We start from the raw sequence: 20,519 nt of genomic DNA on the forward strand, positions 1-20,519 counted from the left end.
CCCCCAGCCCATGGGGCTGGGTGGTCCTGGGCTGTGCCACAGGGTTTCAGTCCACCGCGAAGGAGGCCTGACGGTGTCCAGGTCGAGGGCACCTGTGGGCAATGATTGACATAACACTGCAGAGAGAGAGCCTGGTGGGGCACCGGCCTCTGCCCAGGCTGGGTTCCGGGGCCTTCCCCCATGTGCCTATATCCCATGCTTCCCCCGTTACAGCCTCTGCCGTCAGACTGCCCACCAGCATCTGTGGGTGGGGAGAGAACATGGGCTGGGGCTTGACACAAAAGGGGCTTTGCCTCTGGACACCCCCACCTGTGCCGCAAGTGGAGGGGGCAGGGAACACGGGGAGGAGGGAAAGTAAGGGGAAGTCCCGCCTCTGTGGAAGCGCCTCTGCACCCTTTGTCCCCCAAGGGAAGCACAAGTGTGTGGCCAGTCAGATAAAGCAGGCTTTTCCTTGCCTTTATGGAGCCACGGGCTGAGGCTGGGACCAAGGGTCAGTGAGGGGTTCAGGAGGCCCCCTCTGCACCTCTCTCCCAGGCCCTGAGCCCATCATTCCCTTCGTTCTTAGAGTGAAACTGTGAAGAGCCGCAGCTCTGTGCCGGGCGAAGAGGATTTGGCAGTGAAAAGGATGAGCTTGCCTTGCCCTGGGGGCAACTGGCACCTGGGGTAACAGGTGGCGGGTGAGAGCCTGAGCCCTCTGGAGAGCAGAGGCCCCGCTGTGCACAGAGCCAGTATACCCAGTGCTCGGGGAGCTCCCAACAACCCTACCCAGCCCTGCGGGAGACCACAAAGCTCTAGGGAAGGGCCTGTCCCAGGAAGCACAGGGCTTCGAAGTTCTGACAAGGACATCGGAGTTCCAGGCCCACCCCACACATGCACACACTTCCTGCTTCCAATTAGCACTAATTGGACGACTGGGAAAACCCACAGACCATGAAGCAGAAGCAGTTAGGTCTGCGGGGCCCCGGTGAGGCAGGCCCTGCGAGGGCCCAGGTGAGCCAGGCTCTGGGGGATGGGCCCTGGGGTCTCTGTCTCTCTGAGAGGGGATCAGGTGATAGGGCCACATCTGCCAGGATCCCTAGTGGCCCCTCTGGAAGACGGAAATTGTCCCAGGGCCAGGGCAGAAGCTGGGTGTGGGGGAGCCTGACAAACACCCCCTCTCAGCCTGGCATTTAAGGCTCCCCTAAACCTGGCCCTACCAGCATCCCCCCTCCCAACCTGGTCTCTTTCATTTCTTCTGCTCCTAGTTCTCACTGCCTAAGTCACCCACTGATTAATTCTTTATGTCGCTCCATTTATTCATGTATTACGTGTCCAGGAGCCCTCCTGTGGCCAGATCCTGGGACCACAGAGATGGATGTGCTAGGCTTGGCTGGTCAGGTGGACCTTGGAGCCAGGACCTTTTCCAGGGTCCCCAGAGCACTGGATGGTCAGAATCAAAACAGGGCTAAGGCAGGTCCAGGGGAGGGGAGGGTCCCGATGCTCACCTCCTTCCTACTTGAGCAGCCCTCTCTCCTACCACCTATCCAGCTAGGCCTGGGCCCAGGTTGGCAGAGACCACATTGCAGGGCAACCCCTCTGCTGGCTCCACTTCATTCTTGGTGGGAAGGAGGAGGCCAGGCTGAGCACTGCATGCGTATGAATAGAAGTATCAGCTTTGCTTGGCACTCTCTGGGTGAGGCTATGGGTCCCTTGATCCTTTAGACCGCACTCAGGGTATGTGCCAGGCTGTGTCCACATCCATGGCCAAGCTCAAGACAGAAGCTCTGCCAGGAACAGCTAGGACTAGGGGGCAAGAAGAGAAGCAGGCACCAAATCTGAGCTGCTCTGGGGTGGGTCTAGCCCGTGGGGAGAAGCAGGGACTGGCCCTTAGCAAGAGGCTGGCTCTGGAACTTGCATGCTTGAGTAGTCTGGGCCCCAGCCCCAGAGTGAGGGCCCCGAGTCAACCCTTTATATAACACTGCATGGCTCAGGCCCTCAGCCCTGAGCAGGGGTAGTGAGAACAAGGCCCCTCGCCCCACAGGTGTATGTCGGGCCTGACCCTTGGGCCCCGTTCTCCAGAACATCCCCACCACAGAGACAGAGGCTCAGCTCCACTCCCTTCCCTTCCCCTGCTTAGAGACCAACCTGGTCCTGGGCAATTTGGTGTTGCCATGACAACCACATACTTTCTTCTTCCCCACTTAGCCGATTGAATCTGAGTTGCAGATGAAATCCTGGTGAGTTGTGTGTTTAGAAAGCATGCGGCCATTTGGAGTGCTCCATGCATCTTTCATCTCCCAGGCGCCTCTGACACCCATCCCTTGTCTCTTGATGGCTGAGGGAGAGGATATGCGGCCTGTACCCTCTCCCTATGCCTGGGGTAGTCCTGGCCCAATGGCACAGCCTCCTTGAGGTACGGCCTCTGGCATGCAGGAACACATGGATGACATTCTCATGGGCAGCCTCTGTGGTGAGTGGGCCCTGTGAGCTGGATGGCAGTCACTAGGAGCCTCCGACAATGCATAGTCCTCTCCATCATGAGGCATGTGGTGTCTGGGTAAGAGCTCTTGACTCAGGAGGCTCTCTCTGTCCCCTTCAGGAATGTGTGCTGCCCTTAAGGACTTGGGCCACCAAGACTGGGAGTTGCTGGCCAGGGGCCCCCAGCATCATCTTAACCTTCATGCATTCCCTAGGGCTGACCTTAGCCTCCTCTGACCAGCAATGAAGAGTCACCTGCAGCACAAAGCTGGCTGGGAGCAGGCTCAGAGCTCAGCCCCGAGATGGGGGAGACGAGACACGGGGAAGTAGTAAAAGTGGCCCCATCTGTGATGAGCAGGGTGCTGGTGGCCCTGGGAGGCAACCTCAGCTTGGCAGTTGGGTAGGGCTGGTTTAGCAAGTTTAAGGGGAAGTTAACATGGGGTGATCAGAGAAAAGTGGGGCTGGCTCTTTCTCCGATCTGCCTGGGTGGGGGATGGAAATCAGCATGGGGCATCTTACCAGGAATGGTCACTCAGGATGGACAGGGAGACCTGCCTCTGTCCTCTACACTCAGGGCCTGAGGCCCCTGCCCCACACTGCAGATGTTAAACCCACAAAGTGGTCCCATTTGTGTGGCTGCCGCCCCACTGGGCTGCAGCATCCTGGGCAGGCGGTTGGCCCTTGAGCATAACTGTACCTCCTTATCTAGGCCTGCATTTCCACCCGGATCTTACTACCTCTCTGAGCCTCAATGTCTTCACTCTGGGGAAGGGAGGCAGGGGCAAACGGATAGGTTGGTAAGAGTGGAATAAGTAGTGAGGGGTTCCTGGAGCAATGTCTCCAGGGAAAGCACACCTGCTGGGTGTATTTGGTCAGATTTGTATGATTTTGTAGGGAAGAATATAAAGTACAAATATAAAAAAGCAAATAAAAAAGACAGATAATTATAGCTTGAGGAAAAACAAAGAATCATAGCAGAAAGGAAATAGAATACTACTTGGTTTAGCAGAAAACAATGTTTGCGTAGCGTTAAACATGTAAACACTGAATATCAACTTACGCCAAATCATAGCATTTGAAGGATGGGGAGGAAATGTATGGAGAGGTGGCTATCAGCTCATTTTCCATAGTAGGAAATCAATGTTCTAAAGGTGAAAGAGGCAGGGTGCAGTGGTTCATGCTTGTAATCCCAACTATTTGGGCCAAGGCAGGAGGATCGCTTGAGGCCAGGAGTTCAAGACCAGCCTGGGCAACATAGTGTGACCCCATCTCTACAAATCATTTTAAAATTAGGCGGGCATGGTAGCACACACCTGTAGTCCCAGCGACTCGGGAGGCTGAAGTGGGAGGATTGCTTGACCCCAGGAGTTTGAGGCTGCAGTGAGCTGTGATTGTGCCACTGCTCTCCAGCTCAGCCTGGGCAACAGAGGGAGACCTCATCTCAAAAAAAAAAAAAAAAAAAAAAAAAAAAAGAGTGAAAGAGTCAAAAGAACTGAAAGCAATGGGTCAAGAAGAGGGGAATCAGTATTTCCAGCCTTGCAGTATTGCTCAACCTTAAAACTATGGGTCAAGAAGAGGGGAATTAGTATTTCCAGCCTTGCAGTATTGTTCAACCTTTAAAACTATGTACCATACATGTATTGTTTTGATCAAAAGAGAAATTAAATATAAAAGCAGGTAGGATTAATATAAAACCTCTTAAACACTGAGGCTTGAGAGGTTTAGTAAACTGCCCAAGATCATGGTGTAAAGGACACAGCAGAGCTGGAACCTACACTAGGGTCTGTCTGTGCCAGAGCCCACAGCAGGCATGAGCGTGGAGTGATCTTGTCAAAACCTTAGAATCCACCCTTGGACCAGGCAGCTCAAAGACCTTGCCCAAGCACCAATGCGCACTACAAAGATGAGCCTCCAGCATAAGGGGCTGTACCCCATGCCTGTGGGCAGGGAAACAAGGCCCTTGAGCAAACCCCTTCCAAAGCCACTAGCCCACAGAGGCCCTGTCGCCCACGGAAGGAGCCAGAGCAGTTGGCAGAGCCCCTTCCTCGGCTGTTCCGCTTCTGTTTACTGGGTGGCTTTTGTTCCCTAGCTTCCCATCCAGCTAGGCTGGTTAATCAGATTCTCTGAGGGGAGGGCTGGGGCATCAGTGACTTTACTGACACCCAGAGGAATTGCTTCTTGGGAAGCAATTACTTGTGACAGGTGCACACTCCCAGCGGCTGAGCTTGTCTGTGGCTGAGGATGCCGTGGAGCCTGGGGGGACAGGTCCTTGTTGCTGGCTTGTGCTCAGCAGGGACACCAAGGTCCACTGCTCCTCCATGGTTTTCTTGGCCTCTGCAGGAGGAAAGACTGTCAGCTGAATGACCAAGTGACAGGTTGCCACGATGTCACAATTAATACAGACCATTGACTGGGCGGCTGGCATCATGCAAAGCCCTTTTCAGATGTGGAACCCAGGCGATCTGAACGGTTTGGCCCACTGACCTACAGGTCCTGAGTCTCAGGCTCCAGGCTGGCTGGTCATCAACTCAATATGACCTGGGCAGGCTCCCTTCCATCCTAGGCTCTCTTAGGGGCGAGGCTGGGGCTAAGAGGCAGTGAAGTTCACTCTCAGGGTTCATCAGCAGGCAAAATGGAGAAGGAGACCAGGCTCTTGGAGGACTCTGTGTCAGGATATTCACTTAACAGTTTACAACATAGAAAGTGCTGGGAATAACCTGCAATGGCATATTATAGTAAAAAAGGATGCTGTGCAGGACAGTGTGAGCACGGCACAGGTGCGTACCACGGGCAAAGTCAGGACTGGCCTCGGGCAGGACATGGACCCAGTGTTTCTGTGACTATCTGCAGGGCACTGGTTGCCCTCAGGATAATTTGTAACTAAATAGCAAGAAATACATAAAATACATAATATCAGGAGATAAAATCACTTATCAGGAAAAATAACACATGGTATAGAATATTTTAAACTTGGCCAGGCACAGTGGCTCACGCCTGTAATCCCAGTACTTTAGGAGGTCGAGGTGGGAGAATCAAGAGTGTGAGACTAGCCTGGGCAACAAAGTGAGACCCCATCTCTACTAATAATTTAAAAAAAAATTAGTCGGGTATGGTGGCTCATGCTTGTGGTCCCAGCTACTCCAGAGGCTGAGGCTAGAGGATCACTTCAGCCCTGGAGATTGAGGCTGCAGTAAGCTATGATTGCATCACTGCACTCCAGCCCAGGCAGCAGCTCCAGATCCTGTTTCAAAAAAAGGAATATTTTAATCTCCACCGTGACCTCTGTGCTGGACTAGCTCCCCTGCAGGACCCAGGCTCCAGCCTTGGTATGCACAGGCCCACTGGCTCTCCAACTCTCCATTCCACCCCAAAGAACTGCTGAACCCCAACTTTTCCTTGGCCCCACAATGGCCCTGGAGCAAGAGTGAGCAGGGATTAGAACCTTCTGCAGATGGAGAAAAGGCAAAGCTACCTGCTAGATCTCACAAGGAGTAAAAGGCAGGGCTGGGATCGGAATACAGTTCCGGGCTCTCCAGCTCTGTTGATTGTCTGGATCAACAGCAGGTCCTCTGGCCCAGTGGGCAGTGGGGATGTGGTAAAACATCATTTCCAAGCTTCAAAGGCAACCAGGACTCCTGCACAGTTGAAGGGAATGTCCCACAGACGCTGATAGAAATGAGGGAGGCCTTTAGCAGTGGGCTGTCGGATCAGAACCAGGTACACTCAGGTCATGGCTCTTTGACAATGAGAAGGAGGAAGAGGAAGGCCTGATGGATCCCCACTACTCAGATATGACCCACACCCCAAATGTCCATGGCCTCACACCTTCCCCAAGGATCAGCGCTGGGCCCAGACACATCTGGTGTCTCCCTGATGTCCACAAGTCTGTAGGCAGAACACTCTTCCCTTCCCAGGAAAACTCCACCTTATCAACAGTGTTCAGGACAGCACCCTAGGCTGGGCACAGTGGCTCACACGTGTAATCCCAGCACTTTGGGAGGCTGAGACGAGTGGATCACCTGAGGTCAGGAGTTCGAGACCAGTCTGGCCAACAGGGCAAAACCCTGTCTCTAGTAAAAATAGAAAAATTAGCTGGGCATGGTGGTGGGCGCCTGTAATCCCAGCTACTTGAGAGGCTGAGGCAGGAGAATCGCAGAGATTGCAGTGAGCCTAGATCGCACTACTGCACACCAGCCTGGGCAACAGACCACGACTCTGTCAAAAGAAAAAGACAGCACCCTCTGGGCATCCTAAATTCAAAGCTGCTTCTGGCAGGAGAAACCAGTCCATCTTAACCTGGCATCCTACATCCCAGTGAAGTAAAAAAAACAACAAAGCAAATCAGTGTTTGCAACAAAACAAAACTCGGCAAGTTTCTGGATCAGCCTGTGATGAGTGGGTTCAAGGTGAGGACATTGGCAATTGGTGGGTGAGGCCATGTGGGGGTGCAGGGGTGTCCTCGTGGGCCACCGTGGCCCGGGCCTTGGAAAGCCGAGACCAGGAGAGCTCATGCCTGTGGCCACCCAACACATGGCAGGGCCCATTCATGCCTTTCCACTTTCTTCAGAAACTGCCACAGCAGCTGTCCCTCCCTGGACAAAGCCACCTTCTCTCCTGACGCCAGGGCCCCATTTTCTTTCTGTCTTAATCTAAGGCTGATGGGAAATATAAACAACTAGCTGAGGCAATTTCTGAAATTGCTGGAAATCATTTAACAAGCTTCTGGAGCATCCCTTCTTGTCCTGGGGAGGTGTGCGGAATGTGCGTCTGAAAGAGCATTTGCTGGCAGCCATGGCGTTTCTTCCCCGGGCCTAGTCACTGGGGTTTCCAAGGCTAAGGACACCTCAAATCCACATCCAGATGCCTGGCTCTGCACAGTCTCCCTGCCTGACACCCTTACCCTCCAAAGCTCCTGCAGGGCCAGCTGGGCCTAAAAGGAGTTTTCGTTTCTTCTTCACCTGCAGCTTCGTCTTTCAGGAGAGGGTAAAGCAATGTTTCCATTGGAATTTTAAAAGATGCTCCACCACCACGTGCACTTCTGTGGACTGGGGTTAGGTGGGAGGAGGAAGCAGTAGTGGGGAAACAAACGATTCCAGGGACCACAGTCCCTCTGTAACCTTGTGTTGGGCAGATTTAAAATTCCACTCGTTGAAGTCCACTAGGCTAGAGCTAGGCATCCCTGTCTAGTGCTTTACCTACCTCCTCTCACTCCTTACTACACCCTATGAGGCAAGTGCTATTGTGCCCATTTTTAGATGAGTAAACTGAGGCACAGGGGGATCAAGCACTTTGCTCAAAGATTCACAGCTTGAAGGGGGTAGGGTAGCAGGGTAGCTAGGCTGGGTCCAGTGACTAGGCCTGGGGAAGCAAAGCCACAGCTGCCTCAAAGCCCTCTCTGGACACGTTTCCCTCCCCGCCAAACTCCTGGCCCCACCACACACACCTGCCTTTCTAATTCTCAAGGGAGAAAGAATATAGGGCTGTTGCAAGAAAGGACGAGGAGCCTGATGGGGACAGAGCAGCCTGGGGGGGGGGTCATAAGAACAGGGCCACCAGGCCTGACACAGGCGAGTGCCTCCCTGGCTGGGGCATGGGGAGAGGTGTGAGGATGAGGCTGGGCAGTGCTGGTTCCAGGGCTCCTGAGGACATCATAAGAACCAGCCCAAATGAAGCCAAGGGAAAGAAACGGTGACCTGAGTTCATCAACGCCATGCATTCTAGGCCAGGTGCCTTCTGCAGGTAATGGGGCTAAAGGAAAAGCCATTAAATCATGAGTATTTATAATGCCCTCGCCCTCCCTCCTTTGCTGGCTCAGCCACAGCAGGCCTTTGAGCTGGATCATGAGGGGTGAGGGTGGAGAGGAGTGGAGCCTGGCACAGCCATAGAGGTGAGGTGCAGGGTGTAGGGAGAGAACTACCTCGGCACGGGGACTGGAAGAGGAAAGAAGGGTGGATGTGGGTCAAGTGGACACCCAGGAAGCCTTGCTGTGGCTTGGGGTTTCCAAGGCTTTTGGAGCTGAATTTGCCTCCCATTTCTGTTCTCCTTTCATCTTTCCTGGACCACGTAAGGTGGGTGACAGATGAGGAAACTGAGGCACAGAGAGGCAAGATCTCCTGCCCACGGTTCCAAAGTGAGGAATTAGACCCGAGAGGCCAAAAGTGAGGTGCCTTCCCACTCCTTGGTGGTGCTGCCCAGGGTCAAAGCCCCAACAGACAGGGACCCTGGGATATACAAAACCTTTTCTTTGTAATGTACCATAATTTTTTTGGGCCAGATTTATTTCTCCCAAATATTTCTTATTATGCCAATGTTTGTGCGAAACAATTACCCTAAATTCCTTAAGATGGGATGAAGACAGAGGCAGGGGAGGAACTATAGAGAAAAATAAGCCATGGAAGGTCAGGGATGGATTGAAAACAAATCCTGTGGGTTCCAAACTTGCTGGATTTTTAGTTTTGTTTTGTTTTTGAAACAGAGTCTCACTCTGTCACCCAGGCTGGAGTGCAGCAGTGTGATCATGGCTTATTGCAGCCTCGACTTCCCGGGCTCCAGTGATCTTCCCGCCTCAGCCTCCTGAGTAGCTGGGACCACAGGCGAGAGCCACCACGCCCAGCTAATTTTTTATTATTTATAGAAACAGAATCTCCCTATGTGGCCCAGGCTGGTCTCAAACTCCTGGGCTTTAATAGAGGGAGGAACTTGGCCGGCCGTGGTGGCTCACGCCTGTAATTCTAGCACTTTGGGAGGCCAAGGTGGGTGGGTTGCTTGAGGCCAGGAGTTCAAAACCAGCCTGACCACATGCAAAACCCCATCTCTACTAAACATACAAAAATTAGTTGGGTGTGGTGGTGCACACCTGTAATCCCAGCTACTCAGGAGGCTGAGGCAGGAGAACTGCTTGAACCTGGGAGGTGGAGGTTGCAGTGAGCTGAGATCGTGCCACTGCACTCCAGCCTGGGTGATAGAGCAAGACTGTCGCAAAAAAAGTAAAATGAAATAATAATAACAATAATGATAATAATAATAATAGAAGGGGGAAATTAGCCCAGAGCTAAAGGGGGCTGTGTAATCAGACAGTCCAGGGGTTGACCCCAGCTGTGCCGTGTTCTTCCCAGCTGTGTGGCTCAGGGAAAATCGAGTCACTTCTCTGTGCCTCAGTTTCCTCACCTGTAGCCCATAGATAATAGATGGAGTCTGTTGTGAAGATCTCACAGGTAACACCTGTAAAATGTGTCTCCCCACAAACCTGGCACATGCTCAGGGCTCTGTAACTGCTGGAGTGAGGGAGACTTGTTCAAGGCCACCCACGAATTTGAGAAGGGCAGTTGGGTGGGGGTGGGGAAGTATAATGGAAGGCATGGGTGCAACATGCTGTGCCATTTAGAAGATGAAATACACATGAAGCAAAACCCTGTTCGTGTACTTCAAAAGACAGACACAGGGCCGGGCATGGCGGCTCATGCCTGTAATCCCAGCACTTTGGGAGGCTAAGGTGGGAGGGTCACTTGAAGTCAGGAGTTCAAGACCAGCCTGGCCAAAATGGTGAAACCCCATCTCTAATAAAAATACTTTAAAAAAATTAGCTGGGTGTGGTGGTGGGCACCTGTAATCCCAACTATTCGGCAGGCTGAGGCAGGAGAGTCACTTGAGCCTGGGAGGCAGAGGTTGCAGTGACCTGAGATTGCGCCACTGCACCCCAGCCTGGGTGACAGAGTGAGATTCCATCTCAAAAAAAAAAAAAAAAAAAAGACACAGGCTGGGAGCAGTGGCTCACGCCTGTAATCCCAGCACTTTGGGAGGCCAAGCTGGGAGGATCACTTGAGCTTAGGAGTGTAAGACCAGTCTGGGCAACATAGTGAGACTGTCTCTACTAAAAATTAAAAAAAAAAAAAAATTAGGCAGGTACTCAGGAGGCTGAGGTGGGAGGATCTCTTGAGCCCAGTAGATTAAGGCTGCAGGGAGCTATGGTCATGCCACTGCACTCCAGCCTGGGCAACAGAGCAAGACCCTATCTAAAAAAAAAAAAAAAGTAAATAAATAAAAGACATGGTCGCAGGTGGATTTCTCCAATGATGGTGCAGATGGAAGAAGTGCTGAAGACAGGGCACCCCTGGGGTCCTTCCACCCAGAGCCTGGCGCTTGGCCCTGTGCTTGCAGATCTGCGGCAGGCAGAGCTGAGAGCAGGCAAAGACAAGTCACCACTGTGCTTGGGCATCCTGCGCACCAGCCCCACCGGGCAGCCAGAGCTCCACATGGTTTCCATCATGGTTACAAAATAAACAAATGCAAGTCACTCTGTCCCTTCTGTGGCCCCCCACAGCCCGACATCTGCACATCTGCAAGAACATTCTCTCGTCATTACAGAGATGCCACTTGGGGATCTCAGAAGCCATGTGGGGAAGACAGAAACCTTCAGCTCTAGTTCAGGAACATTAAACACACCATGCTATCCCAGTTTGTTCATAAAATTCTTGTGTTAATGTCCTAGGGGAAACAAAAAGGATAGCTATTTTAGCAGCATTCTCTAGTTTGGTTGGGATTCTGTGTGGAGGAGAAGAGCTCTGTTTTCCTTCTGGCTGCAATGTCTTGATTCTCTGGGTCTTTGTGGTTCTCCCTGCATGGCCCTGCCGGGCTCTGGTGAGGGAAGATAAGAGTGTGCTCCAAGGCTGGCGAGGCTGGGGTTTTCGTCTGCACCTGGTGAAAGGACCGGCTCCTACATCACCAGCTTCCCTCTGAATATTTTCAGAATTCTCCTGGGAACAGTGGTGGACAACAAAACCTTCTGAAAGAGGTCCTCTGGCACCCCTTATGCCATTCCCCTGGTGTTACCTTTTGTGATTTTCAAATGAAAGGGCAAAGAAGTGAGGAGTAGATGAGCCGGGAACAAAACCGGCGCTGCCCGCCGACAGTCATGCTTTCATTTCAGGCTCCCCCTGCTCTCCCACCCCACATGGCCACGTGGAAGCCGCACACTATTAGTTCCACATAATTGGAAAGTGTGTCAGGATCTCCCAGACATTAACCAGAAACATGCTGCTCAGTTGTCACCTCCAATGTGACTAATGCAGCCGTGTCTTAATTAGTCACTGCTCACTGACTGCGATGACAGCTCCCGAGCCTGTTCCAAGGCCCCAACCTGTGATGGGGCACTGCAGAGCAGATTAAAGGTGAGAGGCCGCTAGGAAGGAAGGACCAGGAGTTGCCAGTTTTTCAGGTCTCTTTCCCACTGAGCACTGTGAACCCAGGTGGCCTCTGCCAAACCCCTTTGTCAACATTGTGACAGTAGAGTCAATAGGGTCATAACATTGGGACACATTTATTGGAGGGAGAGAAGAAATGTGACAGGGAAGTGGTCTAGAAGATTCCTTCACAAGTCAGCTGTTATGTCACGGGTCCCCATGCAGCTCCCCGGGGAAGGGGCGATGAGGGATGAACTGTGCCACTCTGACTGGCCTACACCTAGCAAATGCTGCTCAGGCCAGGGTGGCCCATCTACTGGCTAATGTATGACCTGTGATCTACAGTGGCTGTCTTATAAAGATAACCTGTACCAGTTCCATTTCTCCTGCAGGAGCTTTGCACTCAGAAGCAAGGAGGAGGGAGGGGGCTGGGGGCTGGAAGTAAAAGGTGAGAGACTGCCCCCTCAGTGGAAGTGCCTAGGACTCTACCCTGAGAGCAGTAGCCATGTCTGAGTCCTCCTCCTCTCACTGCCCACCAGCCTGAGGGCTGGCCTGCTGTCTGGGCCCCAGGAAAAATGAGAATCACCCCACGGTGAAGCCGGGAGAAGCAGAGAGGGCTGGGAGCTGCCCCAGAGCCTGGCCCCTGCCAGCCTCACAGCGAGGCAGCCTCCAGGCACCACCTCCCTGCTCCTGGCATCCCCTTCCCTCCTTCCTAAGCGCCCAGGGCCCAGTGTTCATTCGGCCTCACAGGTGGAGCACCCAGGGCCCTTTAACTCTTCAGGCCCCTCAGAAATGAGATGAAGACAAAATTTACTGGCTCCGAAATAGAACGTTTCAAAATTGCTTTTTCAATGCTTTTTCAATTGCTACAGAACATACCACCATATCAGTTAGGCAGCCACCACTCTTGTGTCCTTATCCTTATATACGATTGTGTTCAACATGGGACATGATATACTGCAATAGGTTCCACAAGCTGGGGGTGGGGTCTCCAACATGTGTGTGGAGCCTGCAGAGGTAGGGACAGAGTTCCGGGCACACTTCCTTTGCCGAGCATCTATGACTTGCAAGGAAAGACCTAATTCGCACATCTCACCTCCAGCACTTTCTTTTTAAGCTACGCTTCCCAAGAAGAATGGAAAAGTCAACTGGTGAAGAATCGACTGCACTGGAACAAGGGCTAACTGCTGCTAATTCATCTGAAGGATAATTAAGAAGTATTTATAAGTCTTCCTTCATTAGGCCCCTAAAGGAGGCTGAACTACATTAAGAGCCCATCTTCCCAATTGTGCTCTGATACACCCAGACAGTTCTGGTTAAAAATGAGTAACACTAAATAATGGGACTGATTATGCCAAGGTAATTGGGGACTGACTGATAATGCAAATCAGTAAGTCTTCCCTCTCCTCAAATTCTTCAAGTAAAACACCTTTTCTGCTACCTTGAAAGCTAGTTAGCAAATGAAATATTTACAACATTAAGGACCAATTCACTCAGGTAAGTAAATAATAGTGAAGCAAATAATTTTTCGTCTGCATCTGATTGTCTCAGAAGTCTCATTTCCAAATTAAATACACAAGTCTCAGTTACTTCCTGGACACTCATGGAATATTCAGTAAATAAATTTTAGAGTAGTGATCTTGTTCAGTTGCTTTTTTTTTTTTTCTTTTTTACTTATTTTTTTGGAAACAGAGTCTCGCTCTGTCAAGCAGGCTGGAGCGCAGTGGCGTGATCTTGGCTCACTGCAACCTCTGCCTCCCGGGTTCAAGTGACTCTCCTGCCTCAGCCTCCTGAGTAGCTGGAATTACAGGCATCTGCCACCATGCCCGGCTAATTTTTGCATTTTTAGTAGTGACGGGGTTTCACCATGTTGGCCAGACTGGTCTCAAACTCCTGACCTCAGGTGATCCACCTGCCTCGGCCTCCCAAAGTGCTGGGATTATAGGCGTGAGCCACTGCGCCCAGCTTTCAGTTGCTTTTTCTAGTCCATTGTGTTTCATTGTCTTTGAGAAATTTCTAGGGGACCCCTGATACTTGAGCCTTAGCTCATCTTCTTTCCAAATCTGGTCCTTTCTGACAGGCTCCACAGGCCTCCCGGCTTCCAGTGTGCCTTCCAGAACTCTTCCTTAGGGCCACTGAGAACCTTGTGCAAGCAGCTTCATGAGTCCGTGGGTCAGCTCCCAAAGGTGCTCAGGATCGAGCTGCTGGTGGAAGCTCTCCTCACTAGCAAGCCCCCTGCACACCCGTCTCACTTGCCATCGGTGCCTGGCCCCCATAAACTGCAGGAGTGTGTAAATATGTGAAGGAGGCCAGGCGCGGTGGCTCACGCTTGTAATCCCAGCACTTTGGGAGGCGGAGGCAGGCAGATCACTTGCGGTCAGGAGTTCCAGACCAGCCTGGCCAACATGGTGAAACCCCGTCTCTACTAAAAATACAAAAATTAGCCAGGTGTGGTGGTGCATGCCTGCAGTCCCAGCTACTGGGAGGCTGAGGCACGAGAATTGCTTGCACCTGGGAGGCAGAAGTTGCTGTGAGCCAAGATCGCGCCACTGCACTCCAGCCCGGGCAACAGAGCGAGACTCTCTCAAAAAATAAATAAAGTATGTGAAGGGTATCCCCTGTTCGGATTCTCTCTCTTCTTTAGTCCCCACCCCGTTTTCAGCCACGGCTCTTCTAAGACTAGGCCAGGGATCATGCTGCCCCTGATTTCCCACTGTGAACTGAACTCCATCCATCCCAGAGGCCACACAGCAACACTCACAGCTCCCACCTTCCGGGCCTGCCCAGCCTCTCACCTGAGCCCCTCCTCCTCCAGGTTCTGGATGCTCCCAGCTCCTGCCTGTCTCTTCCTCAACATCAAAAGCTGCTCAGGAAATAATTTTTTTTTTTTGGAAGGGGGGGACAGGGTCTTGCTCTGTCATCCAGGTTGGAGCGCGAACATGCTCATTGCAGCCTTGAAATCCTGGGCTCAAGCAATCCTTTGCACCTCAGCCTCCCGTGTAGGAACTACAGGTGCGTGCCACCACGCCCAGCTAGTTTTGAAATTTTTTTGTAGAGATGGGGTCTCCCTGTGTTGCCCAGGTTGGTCTCAAAATCCCGGGCTCAAGCAATCCTCCTGCTTCAGCCTCCGAAAGTGTTGAGATTATAGGCGCAAGCCACAACGCCTGGCCCGGCAAAGAATTCTTTTTTCTTTTTTCCTCCCACTAGAGAACAAAAAGGAAATAAATCTTGATGGGGTTATTTTACATCTTAGTGTGAATGAGTCACCGAGTTCTCTGCGGAATCCGAATTTCCAGTATCCTCTCTAATTCTGGAAATAACAGTCTTTGAACTAGGTGAAAGGAAATTCTATCACCTGATGGAGGAGGATATTAGAGTGAAGGGGCTGTCCTAGACCCCCTGAAATCACACACTTGCCCTGCTCTGTGCTGAAACTAGTCCTGACTTCTCAAGGAATGGCCGTTTAATAAACAAACAAAACAAGGACCAGGCCAGATGGAGAAGACAGGAGAGAAGTCCCACAAACAACGGGAAATACAGCTTAAGGGGGGACGGGGAGAGGAGCAAAGGAGACACCACAGGCCTTTCAGTCCCAGACACAGGAGGTTCTGTGGCACAGGCCAGGACACCAACCCTCTTCCAAAGTCAAGAAGCCCAGTCCCAGCTACAACATCAACAGAGAGAGAAACGTTCCAGCTGAGGAACACCAAAGGTTCACATCCTCAAGTTACTTACCTACCCTCCTTATGAAATTAAAGAATTTTTGTCCCTTTTGGAGGGAGAAGGGGTATGAAAGAAGAAAGGTCTTTTCAAAAGTGTGAAGAAAATATTTTATTTCTTATTAAACCAGGGGACTGATGTGAAACTAGCAACAGGAATGCATGATTAAGGAAAAAAAATGGCTGGTCTGGAATCCCAGCACTTTGGGAGGCTGAGGCAGGAGGATCACTTGAGCCCAGGAGTTCAAGGCAACAGTGAGATCCAGTCTCTACCAAAAAAAATTAGAAATTAGCTGGGTGAGGTAGCACACACCTGTGATCCCAGCTACTCAGGAGGCTGAGGTGGGAGGATTGCTTGAGCCCAGGAGTTTGAGGCTGCAATGAGCTATGATGACACCACTGCACTCCAGCCTGGGTGAGAGGAGAGAGTGAGACCTTGTCTCTGAAAAGAAAAGAATAGGCCAGGAGCGGTGGCTCACACCTGTAATCCCAGCACTTTGGGAGGCTGAGGCGGGCGGATCACAAGGTCAGGAGTTCAAGACCAGCCTGGCCAATATGGTGAAACCCTGTCTCTACTAAAAATACAAAAATTAGCCGGGTGTGGTGGCAGACGCCTGTAGTCCCAGCTACTCAGGAGGCTGAGGCAAGAGAATCGCTTGAACCCAGGAAGCAGAGCTCACAGTGAGCCGAGATCGTGCTACTGCACTCCAGCCTGGGCGACAGAGTGAGACTCTGTCTCAATAAATAAATAAATAAATAAATAGAGAAAGAAAGAAAGAAAGAAAGAAAGAAAGAAAGAAAGAAAGAAAGAAAGAAAGAAAGAAAGAAAGAAAGACAGGAGGAAGGAGGGGCCCTGCTTGAATCAGGTTGGGAAGTGGCTGGGAACAGGGCAGAGTAGCGGTTCCAGAGCCAGAAGTTGCCATCAGGTAAGCATTAAACAGCACAGCAGCAGCTCCTCACTGAGAGACCCCAAGCCAAATCTGAAGTGACCAACAGTTACCTGTGGCCAGAGGAGCACAGAAGTCAGCGATACTGTTCTTCTCACCAACGAACGCTCCTTCCTTTCATAAAGGTTGTGCCTCAGAGACTTGTTTCCATGGAGAAGTAGCCTCACTATAAGTGGTATTGAAAGCCAAAAGTATGATTTCTGCTCCCCAAATCCGCTTGGGTAAAGTGAGGCAGGCTGGCCCACATGTATGCAAGCTCTCTGAGGCACAGCTGTGGCTCTAGGGGGTCCAGCAGGGGAAATGCCAGAGGCCTGGTCAGGTCCAGCTGAGCTTTAGGGAGGCGCCAGAGGCAGAGAACCACAGAGGACCTGCTGCCAAAGTGCTGACAGCCCAGGTGGCAGGGCTAGTCCTGGGAAAACACGCAGGCACATGTACAACTCTCCCTAGATACAGGGAAGCAGGACACCGGAAGAAGCCCTGGGCTGCCTTTGCGGCTGGCTGTCTTTCAAGAGGAGCTGGCCCTGACAGCAGCACTGGGCGAACAGCAGGGGAGGGATGAGAGAGTGAGCACTGCCTTCAGACATAGAGCCTCTCTCAAGCTGAGAGAGCACAAGCCTGGGGAGTCCTGCTCCCAGAGACCCCGGAGTCACAAGGCTGCTTGTAGAGCAGCAGCTCTGTTCCTGGAGCAGAGAACAGGCACTGTGAGCATGAGCATGATGGTCCTGGGCCTGTCACGAAGGAAGACAATGGGGCATGCCAACCTCGGTGGCATCAAAGCCACGTGGGCTTGCCAGAAAAGCCAATCTCAGAGCCCTCCTCCTGGGAGACACAGACCCTGAAGGCCTGGAGTGGGTCCTGGGAAGCCATGTTCTGACTTGCAATCCAGGTGATTCCGAGGCAGGTAGAATGAGGATCATGCTTGAGTCTGGGGTCAGGTGGGCACGGGATAGGTGCAGGGTTCTGGGAGGGTGATCAGCAGCTGCAGAGAAGCAGCTCATGAGGACTGAAGGTCCCTTTCTGTGGATGCCAGGGACAGAGAAAGGACATGGGAGGGAAGGAGGACTGCCTTCCGTGTGTGCTCCACTTGACCCTATGGGACCATCCATTTTTCTGAGCTGGCCTGACCTTGCCCGATGAAGGCATGACTGAGGCCATGCTTTGGAGGTCCTCTAATTGCTCAGGACACCTTGCATTTAGCTGCTTTTCTCCCACTTAGTGCAAAGCATTCTCCCTCTGAGTAGATAAAAACCTGCCAGGTGACTGGGCCCCAGTCTTGGTATACTGACAGGTCTTAATCCTTAGCCCCTGGGTACTGGCTCTGGGCAAGCAGATTTAAATACATGCATTTTAATGCATGATAGGAGTTGCCCTTACTGGCCCTCTCTCTAGATGTAGACACAGAAGGTTTGGGGCACTGAGTGACAGGATTATTAACATCCAAGTTATAGTTTGTGCATGTAGTTCTGAGGGGGGTTAATATCTAAAAGGAATTAATACATTAACAAAAAAATAAAAACACTTCACACTCCAGAACACTGCTCATGATTTCACCTGCAGTGTGCAGGCTGCAAGGTGCAGAACGCCTGGGCTCACACTGTAGCCTGGAGTACCAGGACCCCATGCCTGCCACTCTTGTCCTGGGGCTGGAATTTGGTTGTATTGATCAATGCTGGAATTAATGGGTCAACGGGAGGGACCTGACTCAGTAATACTAGCCATATAGAGTTTGCCCTGTCTTATTCTGAGGATAAAAAAGTACATCTGTTAAACCTTATCTGTCACCAGTGCAATTCCCATGTGAGAAGTTACAGAAAGCTGCAAAGCAGCATTCCCCTCAGGGACAAAGTGGCTCAACTGGATCACAGTTTTCTTCAAAGTCCGCCTCTTGCAGGTGGCCAGGCCAGGAGTCTCCAGCCAGCTTTCACCCACCCTTCAATCAACAAATCCTGAGAGCCCACTCTGGGTCAAGTATGTGCTGACCTGGGGCGGCGGGGAACAGTGTGATCACGACAGGCAAGATTCTCCCGAACTCACTCTGGGAAATGTGATCTGAAAACCTTCCTGGTTTCATTTCTTGGATTTCTCACTGAGTAGCATTTTTCCTTCTCTAAAAACTCAGACCACAGTTTTGACACAAAGAAAGCCACAACTTCAGGGCCACACTGTGTTTCCATGTGGTGCATGAAAGAGAGAGGTTTCTCTCTCTCTTTTACAGAAGAATTTCAATATTCCTGTGAAGGGTAAAATCGCTGCATCTCTTTTTCTGGGCCAGATAATTATTAACAGTTAACAATTAAGATATAGTTTGTTGGAGCATGTAGCTCCAAAGGCCAATCATACGCAAAAGGAATGAGTACATTAGTAAAAGAGAAAATGCTGATTACTATAAAATGATAAAAAACTATTATTTTTAAAGGGCTTTTGGTCTTCACTTAAAAATGAAACTCCTCCCCCGCATTTCAGACTTCGAATGGTCACAGGTGTCTCATGCAGTGGCAGTCTCTGGTGCCTTATCTCTGGGGTTGCTGTCACTCCGCTGCAGAGCCCTCAGTGGGGCTCTTACACAGAATGTGTTCCACCCACAGAACTACCCACAGCTGGTCCAGGTGCCTCGGGTGTCCAGGCTTCCCTGAAGTCACGTCATTTTGTCAGTGCATCTGGGCACACCTAACTGAGTCCTGAGGAAATGGATCAGCTTGGTCTCTGTGAGGAATGCTGTCCCGAGAGTTGCTCCCAGACAGAAGGCCCCCACAGCAATGTGTGCCAGTCTGGCTGGCCAGCCCTGCTCACAGCAGAGGAATACCTGGGGAAAGAAACCATCGTCAGTGCCTGTTCCTCAGTCTATACCTCCTTCCTCTGGGACCAGCCAGGGAAGACAGCTGTGGTTCCAGCTTCTAAGTCAGATAAAAGGCATAACAGCCATACTGCAGGTCCATTGTTTCCCCATTGGCAACATTCTCTTGTCACATTATCAGAAGATGCTGCCCTAGAGGCCTGGGGTGGGGACAGGAGGAGGCAAAAACCCGGGAAGAGGAGGCCTAGCGGGAGAGACAGCGGGGCAGCTGCAGAAGCATGTGGCATGATGGCTCAGGGAGTCTCACCTCCGAAACAGCAGTAACCCCACCACTGAGGGCAAATGTCCCGAGCAGGACTGGCGATAGGTGCAGGCCAGCCAGGGGCCTGTGGGGGCTCCTTCGGTAGTAGCAGTGGATGAAGCAAAGGCTCTGTGTGATCCGAATGCCCATGTTAAAGCAGTTGGCCAAGATGAAGCCCACGCTGCCACACCAACAGGTCAAGAGATAGGATAACACCAGGAATGAGGAGGACAGGGCCAGCATCACAAAATTGTACCTGGGGAGGAGACAGGAAAAGGAGGGCAGTGGTGACCTTGCCCTGGACAAGGCTGCTCCCAAAACAGCGGCCATGAACATCAACTCACAGAAAGAACCTGAGCTCCTGGAATCCAGGTTTTCATAACATCGAATGCTACCTGGAGACCATGGGAATGTCCCTGTCCCCTTACCCTGAACTGAAAGGTAAGAAACAACTCAGGAGATGTATGTTTTTTGAAGACAATAATTAGTTAGTTAAGCGATACTTTGTGATCAAAACATAAAAACCCTGTTCAGCCCAAGTCCTCAATGTGAGATACAAGAATGTGACCCGGGTAATTAGACATTGGATGCTAACTCTGTGACAGGCCCTGTGAGGAGTGCTGGGGACACACTGGAGAATGAACACACGTGGGCCTTGCCCTGCAGAGCTTGGATTTATTTCACAGACAAGGGAAGCAGCACAGAGAAGTTGAGTAATTTGTCTCAAGAGTGAGGTAACACTCAGCCGGACTTCTGACCCCTAAGCTTCAGTACCTCACACCACTGCCCTTGGGAAATGCAGCACCCAGTAACCTTGGGCAGTAGACCTCATTCAAAGCAAATGACTGGCCTCCAAAATGAAATGGGAACTGAAACCAAAGCCTGGATCACCTCTGCTATTTTCCAGACTCTTACATATCCTCACTCCCACTCTCTGTATCTCTAGAACTCTTTGGATCCTGGCGCTTCTTGCACTTCTCTGATTTCAAAGCAGCACATCACTTAGTTATCTTCAGTCCTCCAAAAAGAAAAGAGATTCTCAGCAAACACGAAATAGCTGCCATAGTCCTCCAAAAGGCTTGTACAGCCAAGAACAAAATCCCCTAGCCTCTGGTTTCCGCC

General features: G+C 51.4%; 1 protein-coding gene across 5 annotated transcripts in view; it reads right to left on the bottom strand.

The window, feature by feature from the left end:
- Positions 1-3,458: 3,458 nt before the first annotated feature.
- The window catches only part of RFT1 (RFT1 homolog), a 54,087-nt gene continuing 37,026 nt past the window's right edge, over positions 3,459-20,519 (bottom strand). For 4 of the 5 annotated variants that reach the window (XM_516524.9, XM_009445644.5, XM_009445647.5 and 1 more), the window contains 2 exons: positions 19,404-19,653; positions 18,537-19,105 (listed from right to left, as the gene is read on the bottom strand). In XM_516524.9, the coding sequence (XP_516524.3) occupies positions 18,938-19,105; positions 19,404-19,653 (418 nt within the window). In that variant the 3' untranslated portion in view covers positions 18,537-18,937. Of the gene's footprint in view, positions 4,792-18,536; positions 19,106-19,403; positions 19,654-20,519 lie in introns of those variants that run through there. The other variant, XM_054680672.2, reaches the window with a different exon arrangement.

This window comes from Pan troglodytes, chromosome 2, assembly GCF_028858775.2.
Source record: "Pan troglodytes isolate AG18354 chromosome 2, NHGRI_mPanTro3-v2.0_pri, whole genome shotgun sequence".
NCBI lineage: Eukaryota > Metazoa > Chordata > Mammalia > Primates > Hominidae > Pan > Pan troglodytes.